The following is a 20,032-nucleotide window of genomic DNA, read 5'->3' as shown; positions in this document are numbered from 1 at the left end:
TTATATCTGGATAAAATGTTGCCACATAACGTCAGTTGTGTCGGGCTGCAGGAGGCCTTCCACGGTTCTGCTGAGTGAATGTGTGTGTTGCAGGAGGAGGATAACTGGCTGTGGGGAGACGGGGAGATCCAGTGCAAGCGTATTCTGTCCTGACTGCTTGTGCTGCACATACTGATTGGGTGCCTTTCCTTGGCTTGAAGGTAATGAAACTGCCGTTATCATAACAGCAGCAAAGTTTATTATTTATATCCAGATGCAGTGGAGAGTGAGGGCTGGGAGAGTTCTTCGGTGTCTGTGCTGCAGCTCTAATCTATAAGTCACATCTTTCACTACTGTACAGAGCACATCATTGGCAATATGCAAATAATTATAAAAACTGACACTTTCCTCTTCACGTCGTGTCTCTGATCGATGTAGTGCAGCTGGACCGACGCTCCGCCACGATTCTTTCTCCTCCGAGTCAGGATATAGAATATTAACAGTTTGCATAATCCGGTAGAATTTTAACACTCAAAGATCTAATCATCACTAAAGTGTACGCCATGCATGAGAGCCAATAAAAACAAATGGAACAGTTAAAGCTGACATGTTGACATTTAAGGTGTGTCGATTGATTCACGACGTAATTGAGTAACAAGAATACCACGTAGCTAGATGTTTGGCTGCCAGCACATCATCATCTCACCATGATGCAACTATTCATAAAGTCTGTTTGACATTTGATGGTGTGCTCAGTTATAGTTGACTAAAGTAAACTTACCGACGTAGGAACAGCTCAACAGTGTGCGAACGTCATGCGCTGCCACGTTTAAACAAATATCACCACACCTCTGAATCCAGCTCATGTACTCATGATTATGGCTTCTTTGTTTTCCTTTGTGAAAAAACTGATGTTGATGTTTTAGTGTACGTTGCATTCATATAATAATAATAATAATAATAATAATAATAATAATAACAACCTTTAGAAACAGGGTTTACAAAGCGCTTTGACAGACAAAGCGCTGCAATGTAACAACAGAAAACAGTGAGAGTTTATCGCTGATAAAACAGAACAATAGATAAAACAATAAAACCAATACGACAAGAACAAACTCAGAAATGAAATATTAATAGCAATAATAAAATAAAAGCGGTAAAAAGACGATATGTTGTGCTGTTGGCTCAGACTCACCCATTTCTTGAAAGAAGTATCCATTCTTGGACATCCCAGAGGGAGGAGCCTCTGCAGGAGACAGAGCACAACAGAAAGAATGACTGGGGGGGGGCTGGTGACAGTAACAGGCCCTGTAGGGACAGATGAGTTATTATTATCACACAGTAACTGTTGGTACGAGAGATGGTTCAAAAATACAAGTGCGAGCCATTATCTGACTTCTGTTAGTCATCTAGTGATAATGTTCAAGAGGGAAAGACTGGTGCATTTAAATGTTAGCATATCCTGGATCCAGGAAGTCCTTCACTAAAATACTATTCATTCATTCATCCACTCACACACTCATCAAGTATCTGCCTCCTAACGGCCATGAGGAAGACATGCGTCTACTAATGACACACTGATGTGTACGACTGTCTTTGGTAAAGGACTTTTTATAACAAGTCCTCCAAATTGAACAAAAAAAACACAACTTTGAAATTGCCTTCCAGAAGACACGACTAATATTGTTTATTGTTTTCAAGCTTTGGTTGGATTTAGGTACAAAACAGGATTTGGTTACGGCTCGAGCACAAGCCGCGGCCTCCCGTGTCAAAGTGTGTTATTTTGTTGACCCGTCCATCCATCCCAACATCCTCGATCTGCTAACTCTGTGGCTTCATACAAACCTGTGTCCTACATGGTTACATTCCCATTCAACTGAACTGCACTCTGTCATGTTCTGAGGGAAGGCTGTTTCTTCCGGACTGAACAGTTACAGTTTCAAACACGTGCTTCACGAACAAAACAAAAAACGCTCCAAAACGACTTTGTTTCTCAGATCATGTTCTGTGTCTGATATGCAGCTACAGCAGACGCCCATGATGTGCACTATCCTAAACCTTAAAGTCAAGATGAAATGAAAAGTGTCTCTTTTCACCCTTGAAGATCACATCTTCAGACATATTGGCCAACTATTGTAAAAAAATTCAGTTTCTTCGTATTTTTAAATGAAAGTTAAATCATCTTTTCTTCCTGTAAAACAAAACATGGCGCATGCTTCCTTAAGCTAGTACCGACCAATACAAACCAGTAACATCCGCTAATCAATCTGCAACTTTTAGCGACAACGTAAGTGTGCGTGGAGCAACTGTCCTCCGTAGCTCCATCGCTCCAAACCTCTATCCTCTATGTCATGTTGTTTTCTATTAACCTAAAGACACCGCGTGTGCATTGCTCAACCTGTTGCCCTGATGAGATTTGTGGACAGGCAATGCTTATCTGCAGCAGCACACACTCTTTTCATGAGCAAAGGTCTTGACTTTGCTCATGCGTTCAGTGATAATCCATCCAGTGACTTCTGCTTCCAGGCAAGCAATCCTTTTGTAACGGTAGGGTGCCGCATCTTAAAAAAACACGGAGGATATCTCATGTTGGAATTAAACTTAATCTGGTGAGGAGCTCCACTACAGATGCACTGAGAGGGAATTTAGAGTAGAACATGTCAGAGTGTTTGTCACGCGTCCCTGTGGATGTGTGCTGCATGCGGCACAGAAAGAGGAGATGTGGAGACGGGATACTGAGAAGGTTATTGAGACATTGTGGGCTCATGCTGGAGGAATGGGGGGGCTGTGCTATCAGACTTCAGTCATTTACCCAATATGTTTACATATTCATCCTATAACCAGATATCAACTGCATATTAAAATCACAGCCATCCAACAGCCTCTCTCTTTCATTCATTCAACAACCGTCTGTATCCAAGTCCTTGATGATGTTTAAAAGTAGGTAAGTTTCTAATTCCATCCACAAATATGGCCTTTTCTTTTAGGCATGCATCTCTGCAAACTGTTGGCAGTTGGTTTGTGTGAATTCCTGTACAGCGCAGAGTCCACCGTAAACAGGCAAGAGGCTGTGATGCAGCATATCCTAAATGTGCTGTATCATGTCCAAAGAATGCTATAACCCGAATAATATCGGCAAATCCCAGGTCTTAATTGGGAAACGCTCCATTGCGAGTAAAACTAATGAGTGAAACTGCACTGCAACTATGTCGAACTCTGACTTAGAAGAGGGACGTCAAGATCTCTCTCCTCCTGACAGGATCCTTTGATGTGACAAGCATACAAGAGGAACAGAATGCAATTTTAATTATACAAAATGTTGCTGTACTCTTGGGGGGGAAAGAGTTCAAGAACTGGGGATTCATTTATCCCCACAACAATTACCGTGTCTAATTTATACACGTAATTATAGCTGCTGTGGTCTCTAATAGATATTTGCATGTTGCATTTTGTTTTGTTCAGTTAAGTCTCCCTCTCTGGTGCTTTGACTCTTTTGACTTCATGTTGAGTTTTAATGTATTTTTTTAAATCTTGTTTGCAAACCAAGTCTTCCGTGTGGAATACTGATCCTTATACAGGAAGAGTTTGACATTTTGGAATATATGCAAATTTGTTAAAATAATAAGTTGAGTTTTTAAGGGGCATAATGTGCCTCACAATGTATCTCGTGCTGACAATACTTAAAGGAATTGACCCTTTGCTAATGTTTGAGTCAGCAGTGAAAACAGGTTAAAAACATAAGAGAGACGGGTAAATTCAGCCAAGAAATAGACCGGAACATAACCCCTAACAAACGTATTGTAACATGTTTTTACGTTATGTTTTTTGTACAAATCAAACAAAGGAGATATGAAGTGACTTTAGGTACGTGGATTTCGTTTATTAATGTTTGGACTGTTCCCTGTCTTCATGCTAAGCTAAGCTAAGCTAAGGATCGCCTGGCTCCAGTTTCATTCATCTTCTCATCCAACCCCCGGAAAGAAAGAGAACACACACATATTCACAAGTGAAGTAAAGTAGCTTACCCAAGTCTCTTTGATATGATGATTTAGGAAGGTGGTGTAAAGACCTCTGGTTGCATTAATTAACATCTGCATCTTTTACTCTTTATGCAAGACCAAAGCATTTTTTTTGTCAAATTAGAATTATTTCATAAACATTATGTTGGTGATTCTATGCTGCTGTTTGTTACAACATCCTTCTAAAGCGAGAAACACCTCCTCCCTCCCTTTTTTCAAAACTGAAATTAATTAAATTTAAATAAATTGATTTGTTGCCACAAATGGACAAAGACTTTTAAATGTCAAAGAATGACCCTCGCCTGAAGATTCTTAATTTTAGCTGCTAATCCTTTACTTGACGCACTCCGGTCACACTAGAAGAGAAAAGCATCGACACTGACGGCTGCTTTACAGTAGAACTGTCTGAAACCAACCAGATACGCTACCAGGTGGGTTGACTGTGTCTTTTGTTTTAACGAGGAATTCCACAGGACATTTCTTTGGTTGTAGATCTTTCTGATTTACAACAACAATAAAGATTGTCAAACTCAACACTCTGGAGTTCTTTGTCTTGTTCTCCTGTGCTGGCTTCCTCAAATATCAAAACACACATCAGTTCCCTCACCTGAGTTTCCGTGTTAACAGAAACGTGTGGGAACATTTCTCCAACATCCCCTTCTGCCTCCGCATTACCGAGTGTGTTGTTGATTGTGATGTCAGTCACATAAACATACACTTTCCCCTCACCTTCCGACACAACACCATCACATCCCTGCCATGCAGTCTGCTCAGCTGCAGCCACTGCATTAAACATATCTGTCAGAGCACAAACACTCACACAGACTATACGCATAATGGATATACAGTCAGCAATGTCACCCTGGGTTATGTTACCTCTCCTATCCGTTCAGTCATTTCTATATTCTAAATAAACGTCATAAACGCTCAGTTCTTGCATCAGTGTGTGTTCTAGTCCAGAAGAAATTGTATTAACACCATTTTAAAAAGAGCTGCAACTAATGATGATTTTCAAGTTTGAATAAATCTGCCAATTATTTTCTTGCCCTACACAATAAGAGTAGATGGTGTCTCCACAAATTGCATGTTTCGTCTCAGTCCAAAACTGAAAGATATTCAAGTTACTATCATATATATATATATATATATATATATATATATATATATATATATATATATATATATATGACAAAGAGAGGCAGAAATCCTAACATTTGAGAAGCAGGAACCAACAAATGAACACAAGAGAGTTTCATGATTAATCGTTTACAAACAGCTGTTGGTTAAATGGAGATATAGTGAAGTAACGAGTGTGTTGTGATCATAGCCAGACTGTATAGAAGAAGTGGACGTAGTCATCGTGACGTCACCCGTTGGTTTGTGGACGGCGGTTTTGAAGTATCGAGTTCAACATTTTGGTCGTCGCCATCTTGGATTTTTACTGTCGCCATCTTGTTTTTTTGCAACCAGTGAACTGAAGTCAGCACATCTGGACTGCGGAGGAGTGACATAGAGGCGCCGTACACGGCTCTGGTAGCTGTAGAGACCGGTCAATACCCACTGGGTATCTGGTCACCGCTGCGCTGCACTGCTCTCATACAGCGTAGCACCCCCCCTCCGGTTCCCCTTCAGCTAAACACTGTTAGCTCTGTCTGCACTGTTAGCAACGTTGACTGCCAGCCGGCTGAGAGCCTTGTGGAGGCAACAGAAATGCTCTGAATTCCGTATTGAGAACCTTTAACAATGAATCAACTAATTGTGAAAGTAATAATAATCAGGCCAGTACTTCCTCTCTTTAGTTTACAGTTACATTCTCATTCATTCCATCTGCATGCATGAACTTAAGAATATCCAGCGGAACACTTTATTAGTGAGTAAACAGGAATTTAGTTCACAACATAAATCTCATCGGGCTTTGTGAAATAGGCCACAGAATCCTCCGTCTAATAAATTATAAAGTTTATGAAAAAAGTCGTCGAGAGAACAGAGAGCTGCTTCCTCACTCGCATCTAATGCCAAATATCACACAAGCCATGAGGCTTCATTCTTTATTGTCAATTAATGTGCCAATTATTTTCTCAATTCATTATTTTGTCTTTGAAACATCAGAACACAGAGTTGAGCTTGTGTCTTGTTTTGTCCGACCAACAGTCCAAAACGCCAAAAAATGATCAGTTTACAATCATCTAAAGAACAAGGAAAAGATGCAGATTCTCACATTTGAGGAGCTGCAACCATCAAATGTTTGGCTGTTTTTAAAAATGATATTATACCCGTCATGTCTGAATAAAGCCGTAGAGAAGAACATTGAAAGTCTCTCGTGTCCAAAGGATAAAGTGCCACTGCTTTGACAGATTATTATCATAATTATTAAGTGGTAAAAAGGATAGTTACATAAAATCAATAAAACTATGTTCTTTAGTACTCACAGAGAAGTTGGAAAATCATTGAATAAAAGCAGATCCGTCTCTTTCCTGGAGGGCTTCTCCTACTGCACTCCTTTATTTATGTGACAGATCACGGCTGTGCTGCTGCGTCTCTGAGTGCTGTGATCAGGAGCAGCACTGCGAAGATTCACTCGCTCTGCTCGCATTGAGCTGTTTGGCACTGCCAGATTGGGAAAGAGATTTAGATGGATTGAAGGGGACTGCATGTTATCCATGTACTGGCTTTTCCAGATCAATGAATATACAGCAGGAACGCTGCTCTGCTGTGAGACTGCAAGCTTCACTTCAACAAATAAAGAGCTTTGTACCAACACTCACTCAGAAATAAACATGAAAACAACGGAAGTGAGGAACCTGCTTCACTTTGTTATGTCTTTGTCTGCACAACACATTTTGGCCTCGCAGTCTCTCACGAAAACAATTAAATACGCAGAAACAAAAACTCTGTCATAACACACCCATGCATGCAGATTCTCTCACAAGCACAACAGAGAAAGCGGCTGCACACTTCTGCCTCCTGAAGATATTTATTATTCACAATCGGTTATCGGATCCTTGTTGATTTTGCGATGAAATAAATGCAAACGGTGGTTAAACCAAACTGACTGTTAAAGCAGCTCTTCCAGGAAGAGAAAGTTCAGCTTTTAGAAGTAGTTGATGCAAAAACAAAGGGTAAAAAGAGGTGTATCATGATCATCTGCAGAAAAGAGGAAGCCGTCTACTTGCAGGCAGGAAGTCAGAACTGATTAGAATAGTATCACACGAACGTCGCATCCCTTTCACAGCTCTGCTGTGTGTGTGTGTGTGTGTGTGTGTGTGTGTACACGAGTCTTTTACTTGGAATCGGTCCTTTCATCATCGCCCAACATATACATGAGGGAAATATCTGTCAGCCCAGTTTACATGTCACAAACCCACAAGCAAGGCAACATCTGCTCCGCTCATCACTTGATGCCACATGCCAAACTCTTGACTTCCTCACAAACCCAAACCGTGGTCTGATACCAGCTATCTATCTGCAATAATTTAAAAAAAGATGGCAGGCAGCTGCTTGTTGCCTTTTGCAGCGATTGTGGTTTTTGCATCAGTTGGAGGAGCGACACAGCAAGTCAGCTGTTCAAATGACTTCCCTTCAATATGCTTTATTGGCACGAATGTAACAATGACAAAATATGCAAAGCTTCAAGTATTACTACGATTTTAAATAACATAATTGTCTGCAACCGCAAATGTGGAATCGAACACCAGCTGACCCGTCCCTCTGCTTTGAGTCTCCTTTTTGATCCTTGTGTCCTCAGAAGAGAAAGAATGTCTTCCCTCAGTCATCCGTACATTCAGGGACAGTTTTAGTGTCGTATATGCCCCAAGGCCAAGATCCAGTCCTGCAGGTGTATTGCCAACATTTAAAATGATCTCCGTTACCAAGTCACAGCACGCCGTTACAGCTAAACACCGCAGGAAACCCAGACCACGGCTGTTTACCGGCTGTTTCAGTCGACAAAGCCAAGCGAGAAGTCACTGAGAAGAAAGATGATGGGACCAGAAAAAGATTATAAGCATATACTTTAAACTCCTATGTGCAACCACAAGTGTCAACTCGGGGCACAAAAGCATGAGGATGAATTCCGGTGACCACAAGCGCTATCCTGGTGCAGTGTGGCACAAGAGGCTAAAGCTGGTGAATATATTTTCAGTAGAAGTTCAGCATCAGCTGGCGAAGTTTGGGTTGAGCTTAAATAAAGTCACTTCTAATCCCCTTAGAAAGCAGCAGGCACTTTAGAAGTTTAAAGAGGAGCAAAGTGCAAATATATCTATCACCAAATACTAATATGGAGCAACAAAAAACTATAATTACCCTCACAGCGGTCGTTTGCCTCCGCCAACCAGTCAAGTTGCAGTTTACATCCACGTCTGTCCAAAATGTCCTCACTTCATCATTTTATTCTTTTGAGCCATGTGTCTGAAATGCAACTTAAATAGCAGATGAATTCTTGACCTTTGAGCACCAAAGTCCAGGTGGACGTTTGTGCCAAATGTGAAGAGATTCCCTCCAGACGTTCCTGAGGTATCGCGTCCACGAGGACGGGACGGAAGGACGGACGGACAAACAGAAATGTCTGTCTCAGGGACGGAGGCTTAAGAAAGCTTTGAATTAACATTTCAAGGGACACAGAAATATGGAGTAAAGCTGTTGTTGGGAACATCACCTGACTTCTCTATCATTTAAAGTGCAAAAAGTCTTGTGAAGCCGCTCCAGATGCATCCTGAGAATGCCGTCTTTATTGATGAATAATATTCTCTATACAATGTGTGCGTGTGCAAAAGCACAGAAGGTTGTGTACTGACTTTGCTAGATGCAGATAAACCAGCAAAGGCACGCACGCTGTTTGACCTTTGCACTGTAAAGCCTGCAGATGTCTCCATCTAATGTTCCTGCTGCTGGTTGATGGCTTACAGTACTGAAGTGAAAGGGGAGGGCCTTACACGTTTGCGGATGACTTTATTGGTACGACTCACTCGTTACTCTAACCCAGTGCAGACTTTGCCTTAATTGCATCAAGAAAAGCGTGTTTTGATGTGTATTTAAATGCTCCAAGACAACAGGAAGTCAACTTATACGACCTTTCATAAAGCACCCGGGCTGAAGCTGAGCCAACCTTCCTCCCCCGTGCAGGCTGATGTGTTGCAGGGTAGCACGCTGCAGGTACATGTGAAAACAGATGTCAGAACCCCCAGGAGGGTCAAAACCCTGGAATTTAAAGGAGAGGTGAGGCCGAGAGTCTGAAGTGAAGAGGGCAAGACATTAAAAGGTGCCCTGCTGCGTTTGTAGGGGTATCTACGAGGGCCCGGCGGCACCGGGGAGGAGGAGGCCAGGCCTTTTGTTGGCTAATTGTGCCCACGGGCTCTCTTGGCACCCGTCCTCCCTGGAGCTGTGGTCGTTGAGAGAGCCCAGGCGGAGAGGGAATTCCTCCCGATGCTCAGCTCCGAGCTGCTCCGTTAGCTCGTATGCACATTTTAAACAGCAGGCACACATTTGGCCTTTATTCGTCTCCTTTTTAAAGAACTTCAGTCGGCATGCTAATCACACCCACGTTGTAAAGGGCAGTTTACAGTGCGCATGGTATTTCCCAAGAGGCGTAGGGGCACGCTGGAGCCTAAAGCTAGGTGAGAGGGCACGCCTACGCCTTTCTGTAATCTCGGGTCTGAACCAGGCTGAACACATTTTCTCGTTGGAATTTCTGTATTTCATTAATTTTGGCTCATTGCAAATTCAGCCTGTTGCTACTCACATACTTGTTTATTTGGAGGTTTGGCAACTTGTCATCACATGAGGTTTGGTTTGGAAAAGAGATTGAATTTGAAACAGAACTGACAAACAAAAAGCAAAAAGATTCCTGAAGATTCCTTTGCTGCATCAAAGCCCCCCAGAGGTGAAATGAAATGTAGTAAAAGTGAGCTTCAAGTTGCAGGTATTACACCTCCTGCTTCATTTCTTAGGCGACAGCAAACTGCTACTACTTACCTCCAAACTGAACACCTTGGATCATTATCCTGTCTCTAACTGCTCGACTCCTTGTGAAGGAGTGCAACTGCTTGCATGCGAGATCTTATCCTGTCCATCACCAGCAGGTGAGGGCAAATCCATATCACGCCGGCCTCGGAAAGCCTGGTGGTGATCCACTAAGTAGAGCCGGTGCTGAAGGGACTCCTCTCTGATCTCGTCCCCGATAAGCAGACAGAAATGGATGGAGTGATCGCTCAGGTGGGACGCCACCCCGGCGGTCTGCACGGAGCCACGCTGCAACCGCTGAGCTGCTGAAAGGCAACCGCATCAGTGAAGTGAAGCCTCGAGAGGAATCTGGTTTGGATGATGTAATAAGATGTGCAGAAGCAGGATTTGGCTTCAACTCATCACGAGGTCACGGTCACTTTGGTCCCGGCTCCACCGGGAAGAGTCTCTGCTGGTCTCTCATCACATTCCCTCGTTATTCGTCCACTCCACTTGTCAACAAGAGCCGCCCTACAGGTCCCTTACCTTTAGGGCCGTCGCAATAACCGCAACATTAAAATACAAGCGCCACAACCACTATGTTCTCATTTGTTCTTTTTTTAAATGATTTGCAATGAGAGCGACCATGATGCTGAGCGCTGCCTGGGTTAGATATGAACATGAACAGCTGTGATTCACGATAATCATTCAAATATGTTCACAACCAAACTAAAACGTTAAAACATTCGGGTATCACTTCACCTCACACTTTGTTCAGAAACAAACATCCTCTTTAGTGAAAAACAACCAAACAATCTTTAATAAGGTAATCATAAATCATAAGGTAACCCTGCTTACACAAAGGATAAATAAATACTAATATTATTGGTGTGAGGCTGTTCTTGTTTTAAAATCAGGTTTTATGTTTCACTTTGTTATCATCATATCTAATAATAACCCAACAATAAAGCTAATTTATAGCACAATCAGGATTAATGAAGTCATTTGTTAATTCATATTGAATCTTGAACTACAGCAGCTAGAAACTGAGACATAAACATATCAATTCTGATTTCAGAAGCCAGCAGTCGATGAAATCTCACCTTTCTAGAGACGATACATCTACTGTTGATGTGGACAAACTGGAGCCGTCAACAAAATATTAACAATTACAGGACGTTATTTCTGAGACACTTTTCAAGCCAAATACATTTAAAAGGCCGGACGTTCTCTGAATGATGAACTGATCCGTAGTCCAGATGAGCCGAGTAGTTCATCATTGATTCAGAATGAATCAATTAATCAACATTCTCTAGTTCCAGCTTGTTAATTGTGAATGTTCCTCTGATAATAAACTGGTCTACTTTGGTTCTTGGACTGCTGGTTGGACGAAACAATGAGGAGCTCACCCGCCGGACACTGTTTACACCTTGATTTCTATCCGTAGGTTACCGATGTATTTTGCTAATTAAGTCTTCAGAATATTCCACAAAATATAACGAGCCTGAACTGTCGTCCAGCCGGGCAACCGAGGTAAACACCACATCATGGGATGTGTGCTTTTATCCAGGAAACCTTGAAGTGGAATGAGTCACATCGGCTTCAGTCGTCTTGAAAGCGATTGGTCCAAATCCCGATTCAGACACATTCAGTATAATGAGCGGCGTTTGCAGAGAGAGAGCTCTGTGTTGTCAGTGAGGGATGCCTACATTGTTAACAAGGACATTGAAGTTTGTGACAAGTGATCGGCAAAAAAGAATAATTAAAACTCAAAATGACAAAATCTCACAATTAAATGTAAGATCTCCTTCTGCAGGACGCTTTCTGCCGTCACTAGTTTTCATCCGTGACATGTTTTTATTGTATTTTAGACGTTGCAGTGATGAAAGTGTTTGCTCGCCGTCGTCACACCGGTTGAGCTTCTTATTATAATATTAGAGAGAATTTAAACAGGACATGGCTCGATTAAGGAGAAGAGCTGTTGGCTGCGCTACTGACAGCTGTGTCCCCGGGCTGCTGTCTCACGTTGATGATGTCACAGCAGAGCCGTGACCACGAGGCTGGCTCGCGCCAAGCCGTCTGGCAAGCAGGTGGACTCTGGCTGGCTGGGCTGACGCTGGACAGCAGTGTGTGTGTGTGTGTGTGTGTCTGTGTTTATAACTCTTCATACATCAATGTGTATAATTGGTAGCGGTGTAACGGACTGTAGTTGATCGGTGATCCGTACGGTTTTATTAATCATCGTAGTGCATCGATTGCATTTAGGATTGTTTCACGGTTTGACTTCAGAGCAGTTGAAATGATTTTTCGGGACAATGGTGAAAAGAACGAGTCTGGAGCCTTTTATACCAGCTTCTATATCGAAACAAAGACCATCTATATCAGCCAGTTCGGCTCATCGACGATCAGCAATCGGTATCTGCAGCAAAAGAGTAAGTGACCTCAACCAAAGAACAAACATGGATACTCCAGCAGAGCCATTCGTTTGGACTAATTGTCTAATTGGTGGGAACTTACATTTGTGCAAATAAATTCAGCCCCGCAGCGTTTGAATGTCAGATCTTGCTCTTGGCCTGACGCCTGTGGACAGAAGAGCTGCGCAGTAACCCTCCGGTCCTCTCACCTGAGAGGGATTGACAGTCATAGTGAGTCCGGCTCTCGTCTGCAGGACTGAGAGACGAGGCGTCGTGACTGGCCGAGGTTGGCGCAGGAACACGCTCCAATTTAAAGCCCTCCACCCCTCGGCGCTCCATCGGTTTGTTTTTCTTACCCCTCCATCTATTCATACATCTCACTTTCCATTTCTTTCCTCTCTTCATCTTCTTGTTTGTTCTGTCGTCTCAACGTCCATCAGTCACACACAGGGATGTGATGATGCTCAGGTGCTGCAGCTCTGCTGTTTCTTTGTGTGAACAAGCCAGGCAGCGAAGGAGCTGGGGAGTGAGTGACTGGGGGGGGGGGAGATTCCTGCTAATTGCTTGCACATTCCCCTCTTCCTCTGGCTCGATTAAAGCCAGGCCACCATCTCCCTTTCAAGTCTGCTGTTCTCCACACATCCTTCTACTGTACGCTGCTCCAGCCTGCCATCCGACAGCATAGCTCACTGCTTTTCATCTGTGGTGCACACAGAACTACACAGAACTACACAGCTAAACCTCAATCGATGTGATGAAGCGGGAGACAAAATGTCGGCACAAAAGTCTAGTCTAGTCTACTGTATATGTGTCTGCTCCCCCCCCCCATGTGAGGTCCATATATGTGTGCTTGTATTGTGCGTGTTCCCACCCTACGTGGAAATAAGTGATTTGGATTCTTTGCGGTAGAGGATGTGACCTTTCAAATGAGATGAAATGAAACATTTTACGCCCTTTTTAATCAAATTTCAGCTGAGTATTTACAGCTCTTTAACATGCGGGGCCCTGGTGAGAACCAAACCACTAACCTCAGCGGTGTTCAGTCGCTGTCTCTGAATTTAAATTGAGCGACCTTGGCTACCTGCTGTTCTCCAGCTCGGCGTCCGACAGTAAGTCTCACTGCTGGCCGTCTCCTTTAATCCTCCGCCTGAGGCTGGCTGCAGAGCGGCTGGTGTAGTCTTTGTCTTCAGCCTGCAGGTGAGCTCCTTCTAACCTTGAACGTCAGTCGGTGTGAACTGTGCCCGTACAACAACGACGTCAACGACACACATCAAATACAGATATTACCGGCACTAAAAGTGCTGGAATACGGATGCAGTTTTGGTGCTGAGAACACAGATGGATGATGAACGCCATCACCACGTGCAACAAGGACAAACAGCACATCGGACCTCAAAGTGAGGGAAGACTGCAAGAAACAATAAACACATCTTATGGACACACAGACATTCCCTCAGTCCGAGCGGGAAGAAGAAGATGTGTCATCGTGCATCGTGATGCAACTCCTTTCTGCATTTTGCATTTTGATTAATTAATTAGTTTGATTAATTGGTTATACATGTGTGTGTGTGTGTGTGTGTGTGTGCTATGTATTATACCAACTATACATATTGCCACACTCTATTTGGCATGTTGGTATCCTTGCTCAGGCGCGTGGAAAGGGAAGCTTTACAATGAAGGTTTGGGAATGATTACTATGTGTGTGGGGGGGCAGAGTCTTCTACTCTTGTATTCTGTTTGTTGGTTTGAAATTAAAGTCAAAACGAGAAAGTAGCCTGTGCGGCACAAACTGTTCTGCGCTGGCAATGCCGTGCAGCCTTAGCCGACCACGCGAAAGCAAAATGAAACAGGAAGTGAAACGAACACCTCGCCTGTGTGCAGGTACGAGTCCTGTGCTGTCACCTGTACAGTAAGCTTGAATATGCAGTGAATGTGTGTGTGTGTGTGTGCGCATGCTTGGGTTAAACTGTCGCCTAATTACACGCCGGCAAACCCGAGCGGCCTGTCACGACCAAAGACGAGGGAGGACCACCAACCCTGTGTGTTCTTATTTTCTAAAGATGTGCATGTACGCGTGCTTACGCGTGTAAAAAAGTACATGAACTTCATGTCCTCGTGTGTGCATGAGAGATCATGTGCATGTCCATGCTGTGTGCATTTAATCTGACTTCTGGGACCCACTCTACTCTAAGTGTGGAGACGATGGCAGCAGGCAATCTGCTTTATTTCTGACCTAAAATCATCTATTGTGTTTTGGAGAGAGGGCCTCTCCTGGGATTGAAATGAAAGTGCATCAAATGTTCACTAAAGCGCCCCGAACATCCGTTCCTCATCCTCGACTTTCAAGCCGAAAACCGCTTAAAACTTGTAAATTCCTACATTCCTTCATGTAATCTGCTGCAAACAACAACAAAGCTTCACATCCAATCGTGTGAATATAAAACAGTTAAAGGTTAAACTTAAACAGTTCAAATGACTGTACTGGTGTAGCTGGATGCAGTCTGACCTGATTTATAATTAGTGGTTGTTCTTCAAAGATGCAGCACATTAGTATTTAAACCCATTTCATCTGATGCTTGGAGAAGAATGGATGCTTTCTATACATCCACATGTGGAGCTGCTATAAAGCAACAAAGACGCGTGGAATCAACAGAAGACGTTACGTGCCATGTTGGAACTACAGGGCTGTGTTTTTATACATGGAGCTAACAGGGATATGCTGCTTAAATAGACTGTTCATCCTACGTTAGTTTGTAATACTTCTCAGTATCGAGCTGCTGACTGAACAACCTTTAAACTGGGTCGTGTTGGGCTCATTTGTGATGTGATTTGGAGGCAGATCTTGTGTTATTAAAAGCTGCGTTTTGTAAATGTACTCAGTGTAGCATAGTGAAGTATGACATCTGCACATTTAAGAACAAGTTTGGCATTGTTGTTTAGAAAAGGAGTGAATTGATGATGTGATGATCATCTGGTGCTGATCGGCTGATTGATTGATGGAAACATCTCTGCAGCTCTGATGAGAGGCTGATCTCATCATTATGTGACAACGGTTGTGTTGGCGTTAGTGAAGACATCCAATGCATCAACACATGACAGGTGTTCATTACTCCTCTTTAACCTGTGAAGCTGTTATGTATGGTGTTGTTCCTTATTGTTATGTCATCTATTGTGTTTATCTTGTAACTGCTTTTGTTGTTTCTGTTTCTGGGTAAAATGCGGTGAAAGTTATAGCTGCTTAAGAACAATAAAAATGCGTCGCAGCTGCGTAAAGTCAGCGCTGGTGAGGAAGATGACGTGCACATCTCTGCACACAACTCCATCTCATGTGCAAACACGTGAAGGCTGTGCTCAAAGGACAGGGGGAATACAACTGTGGTCAAGAACATGCAGAGAAGTGTGAGTATGCAGCAGTGCTCCTCCGTCTACTGAAGGGATGAGGACAGGACAGGGGTGCACTGTGCACAACGAGTGCGTCTCGGGGGAAAGTGCAGCTTTATAAACGTAAAGTGTTTTACATGTCGTCTGCCTTCCTGATCCTCTTACTTTAAAACATTAAAGTCAATGTGCTCGTCCAATATCGAGTACGAAACAGAGCACGAATCAAACGGTTACCTAATCATAATGCTTTATGTGAATACTTCAAATCATACTAATAATGTTCATAATAGTTATATCACTCGCAGATATTCATAATGAGACATAACTCATTATAAAGCATCTTATAATCACTTATAAGTTCATAACTGCCGGTCATTTTATTTCATGGTGTATTATAATTCCCAAAGTTGTAATACGTTATAATCTTTTACATTCATAATGACCTTATGATGAATTACAACAGTAATAATGTGATTATACTCCAAGTCCTCTTTCTTTACTTTAATAAAGCGAAAACAATCGATGCAAGAACTGACCAAACGCTGCTGATTCTACTTCACTGATGTCGCAGTGAGAACATCATTTATCACCAGAATACTCAGAGAACGTCACCAAACAGGAAGTAATCACCAGCTCACTGATCTGTCTGTAAGCCGTCATTCATCACCTGGAACATCTCTGCTGATTGTGAGTGTGATGAAGCTTAACGCAGCTCATCATCCTCATACGGACTCCACTGGCCACCTGACAGGAAGTGTTTTCATCACACTTTGACCATTGCACCACGGCGTGATGTGTGTGTGAGAGTGTGTGTGTGTTATTGAGTCGTAATTGTAATGAATGTGTCGTCTTCTTCATTCGGTGTTCCTTGAAGTGTGCATGATGAGGGTCCATGTTGACACATCTACATAATTGCGGTGTGTCTCAACAGACAAACGATATAGATAGAATGAAATATGTATATAATTACATGCAGTGTGTGTCGGGACAATATCTGTGACCCAGTCGGTGTGTGTGTGTGTGTGTTACTTAAAACGAAAAAAATGCTTATGTGTGAATACACTTGTGCGTGTGACTGTCTTGATTGGACGTGTTTTTGTGATATCTCAGTGCTGGTGTGTGTGTGTGTGTGGTACTGTATAATAATTTGTACGTGTGTGTTTCTCCTCTGCCCAGATGGCTGTGCTCAGAGCCTCTGAGATCTGTTGCCAGTGGTGAATACTGATCAGAGATCACCGTCACATCTACAGCACAGACACACACACACACACACACACACACACACACACACACGCACACGCACGTCATCCGTCTTCACTCACACACACACACACACACACACGCACGCACACACACGTCATCCGTCTTCACTCACACACACCTCCACTTCCACATGGTGGAACTACTAATTCACGCGGCCCCTGTGTGTCCTCCGTGCTGATGTCCTGCGGCTGTGCCGGTCACGGCTGCAGCACTGATTACCAGGCTGTCTGTCACACCTGCAGACTGACACCCTACCGGCTCCACGCCGGGAGATTTCACTTTAACGTTGTGATGATCTTTAGTCAGTTCTGTTGAAGAAAAGATGGCGGAAATGTGGATTTGGCTGGAGTGGATTTAAAGTAATTAAAATGTGTTGTTTGGGGGGGTTTTACTTTCACACTTTGTAGCTAGAACTGTCTCTTGAATGCACCGACTACAAAACTGTTTCATCGAGAAAATTAATTAGCAACCAGTTTGATAATCAATTAATCGTGATTAAGATTTACTGCTGATTAATTAATAATGTGAATGACCTTTTGTATATTTGAATACTATTTTATTTCACGAGAAATTCTCTTTGGAAATGCTGAATATTTCTAGTTCTGGCTGATTTAAAACATTATCATGATACTGACAAGGTTTTTGGATATTGATCATGATATGGCAAGAATGCGCAAAACTTATGACGCATTACATCAAACCAAACTACTCCAACTATTTCCTTTTGTTTTTATCTACACTTTACTTCGATTGATCGATACGGATTACAGAATTTTGAACAACGATATGATCGAAACATGATTCCCCCGATACTATAAAACTATGCAGCAAATTATTCCTGTGCTGCATATTCCGTTTTTAGAGATGAATCACGAATAACAATCCAAGAGAAACCATTACAGGAAACAGTTCATCCTCAGTGACGCGTCAAAGTTAAAAACATTGTGTAACAACCTCTCCACGCTGCATCGCCACGAGCTGCCTGTTTGCTCAATTTTGAGAGCGAGCAAACTAAATCAGAAGACACGCGTCAGCAGGAAAGGGGAAACTCGCTGCAGTATCATTATAATGTGCAATAAAGGGAGTCCCGTGTCTCCGTGACCTGCTCCCACGGCGCCAGCTGCTCCTTCACCTGTCAGCAGGTTTCCACCGAATACTGACACGATGTGGGAGATCACTCTGCAATATGTGGGTGGGGGGGGGGGGGGGGGTCGAAGACTACACCAATAAAAACATCTTTCTGAAGCTGTTTCTGCTGATGGACAACGTGTCCCCGTTACGTGCGCACCAGAGCTCGCCTGCTTTGAATTTGACAATCCAGATGGCAGACGGTACAGAGAGTGTCGACAGAGAAATGTAATCCTCTGGCAAAGCAATTGTCAAGTCACTGGATGTGATCAATAACCCAATCAAGTTCCTGCAGATATAGTTTGGTGGTTTTGTTCTGCTGGCCAGTAAATGTTTAATAAGCCTAATCTAAAGCCATGGTTTCACAGGACGATTGTAATGAGGTGGATTAGACATCTGATGGGACATTACTGGATCAGATGGTTTGACTCTTTTCAAACCCCAACGTTTCCCGTGATTGGTCGACAAACCTTTTTGAATACCTTTTTCTGTTCCCGCAGAACCCAATTGTTCTGCTGCGAGGATCAAACCTGCCCTCTCCGCCTCCAATCAGCACCGAGCAAATGAATTCAAATGACTCTTCAGAGGACGAGCCACAGCAGCGTCCATCACGCCCCGACACACACTCTGAGATGTAGTTAGTGTGCACGGTGCGTGACGCTCACGCACGCACACACACACACGCATCTCACAAGAGCACGACACACAAAAATGCACGGATACATTCCCCCACATTCCCCCATACACAAACAAAAACACACACACTGGCTCAGATAATATTCCCGCACTCACATTATTATCCCACATAATGTTCCCATCACACACACACACACACACACACACACACACACACACACACACACACACACACACACACACACACACACACAGTATTCCACTCTGCCTTCCCAGACAAAATGAAAGTAGGGAGGCAGCCGCATCACACCTCCAAATGGGCTCTGGTCTCTCTAGAGGACTTTCAGTGATGGGGGAACTCGCTGCTCTCCTGTGGCTGTCACCAACACTAATCTAGTCTCACACACACGCGCGCACACACACACACACACACACACACACACACACACACAGTGCTTCATGTGCCGTGTCCATCCCTCTCCGTCTGGCATGCGCACTTGCACGAGCCCCCCCATCAGCGCAACACATGAGAAAGTGCATTGTGAGCTCTGCATTCCGTCTGTCTCTGCTCGACAGGTCTACCGCCTTTGGCTTGGGTGTCACTTCTAAAACAAACGGTTCAGTTCCTAAACTGAAGCACTACGACGCAGGAACCACTTGTGTCGCATACCAGACATGATCAACAAGAAGACAAACCAGAGAGAGAGAGAGAGAGAGAGAGAGAGAGAGAGAGAAAAAAAGCGCCAAACGCGCACTCATACAAAAATGCAGCAAAAAAACAAACGCACAAAGATAAACCACATCTACATTTGTGTAAGCATAATGTGGCTTCTACAACTCCACCTCCTCTGAGAATAACATGAAAACAAAGATTTCTGCCACACAGATAACACCAAGTATGTACAGTGGCACACATGCACAAACCCAAACATCAGAGTGGAGGTGGGCTGCACATGTATGTGCACAGGAGGGGTTCTCAGGTTTCACTAGGTAGGGAACCCCCAAGGTTCTCCCAAGTCAACGACATGTCGTGCACAGCTGAGGAGCAGCTCTGAGAGCTTGGATCCACTTACCCGAAGGCACAAAATGTAGAACTTTGTTGGTCTCCATGGCTGAGCAAGTGGTGGCGAACGCACACTTCCTCTCTCCAACCGCCTGCCCCCCCCCCAAGTCAACCCATCATGGTTGTGTTATCCTGTGCTGATGAGTGTGAGATCACCTCTGCTCCCTCTGCTCTGCTCTGTGTCTGACTGCCTCTCAGACACATGCAGTGAC

At 43.5% G+C, this 20,032-nt stretch overlaps 1 protein-coding gene across 4 annotated transcripts in view; it reads right to left on the bottom strand.

Annotated features, from left to right (window-relative positions):
- The window catches only part of slc4a11 (solute carrier family 4 member 11), a 76,873-nt gene extending 56,841 nt beyond the window's left edge, over positions 1-20,032 (bottom strand). For 2 of the 4 annotated variants that reach the window (XM_031873114.1, XM_031873115.1), the window contains exons 1-2: positions 19,831-20,032; positions 1,175-1,225 (exon numbers count right to left, since the gene is read on the bottom strand). In XM_031873114.1, the coding sequence (XP_031728974.1) occupies positions 1,175-1,225; positions 19,831-19,867 (88 nt within the window). In that variant the 5' untranslated portion in view covers positions 19,868-20,032. The remainder of the gene's footprint in view (positions 1-1,174; positions 1,226-19,830) is intronic. The other 2 variants (XM_031873116.1, XM_031873117.1) reach the window with 1 other exon arrangement.

This window comes from Anarrhichthys ocellatus, unplaced genomic scaffold, assembly GCF_004355925.1.
Source record: "Anarrhichthys ocellatus isolate YVR2014 unplaced genomic scaffold, GSC_Weel_1.0 scaffold69, whole genome shotgun sequence".
Taxonomy (NCBI): domain Eukaryota; kingdom Metazoa; phylum Chordata; class Actinopteri; order Perciformes; family Anarhichadidae; genus Anarrhichthys; species Anarrhichthys ocellatus.
Note: the sequence above shows the minus strand (reverse complement) of the source record. Positions and strands in the feature narration are given on the sequence as shown.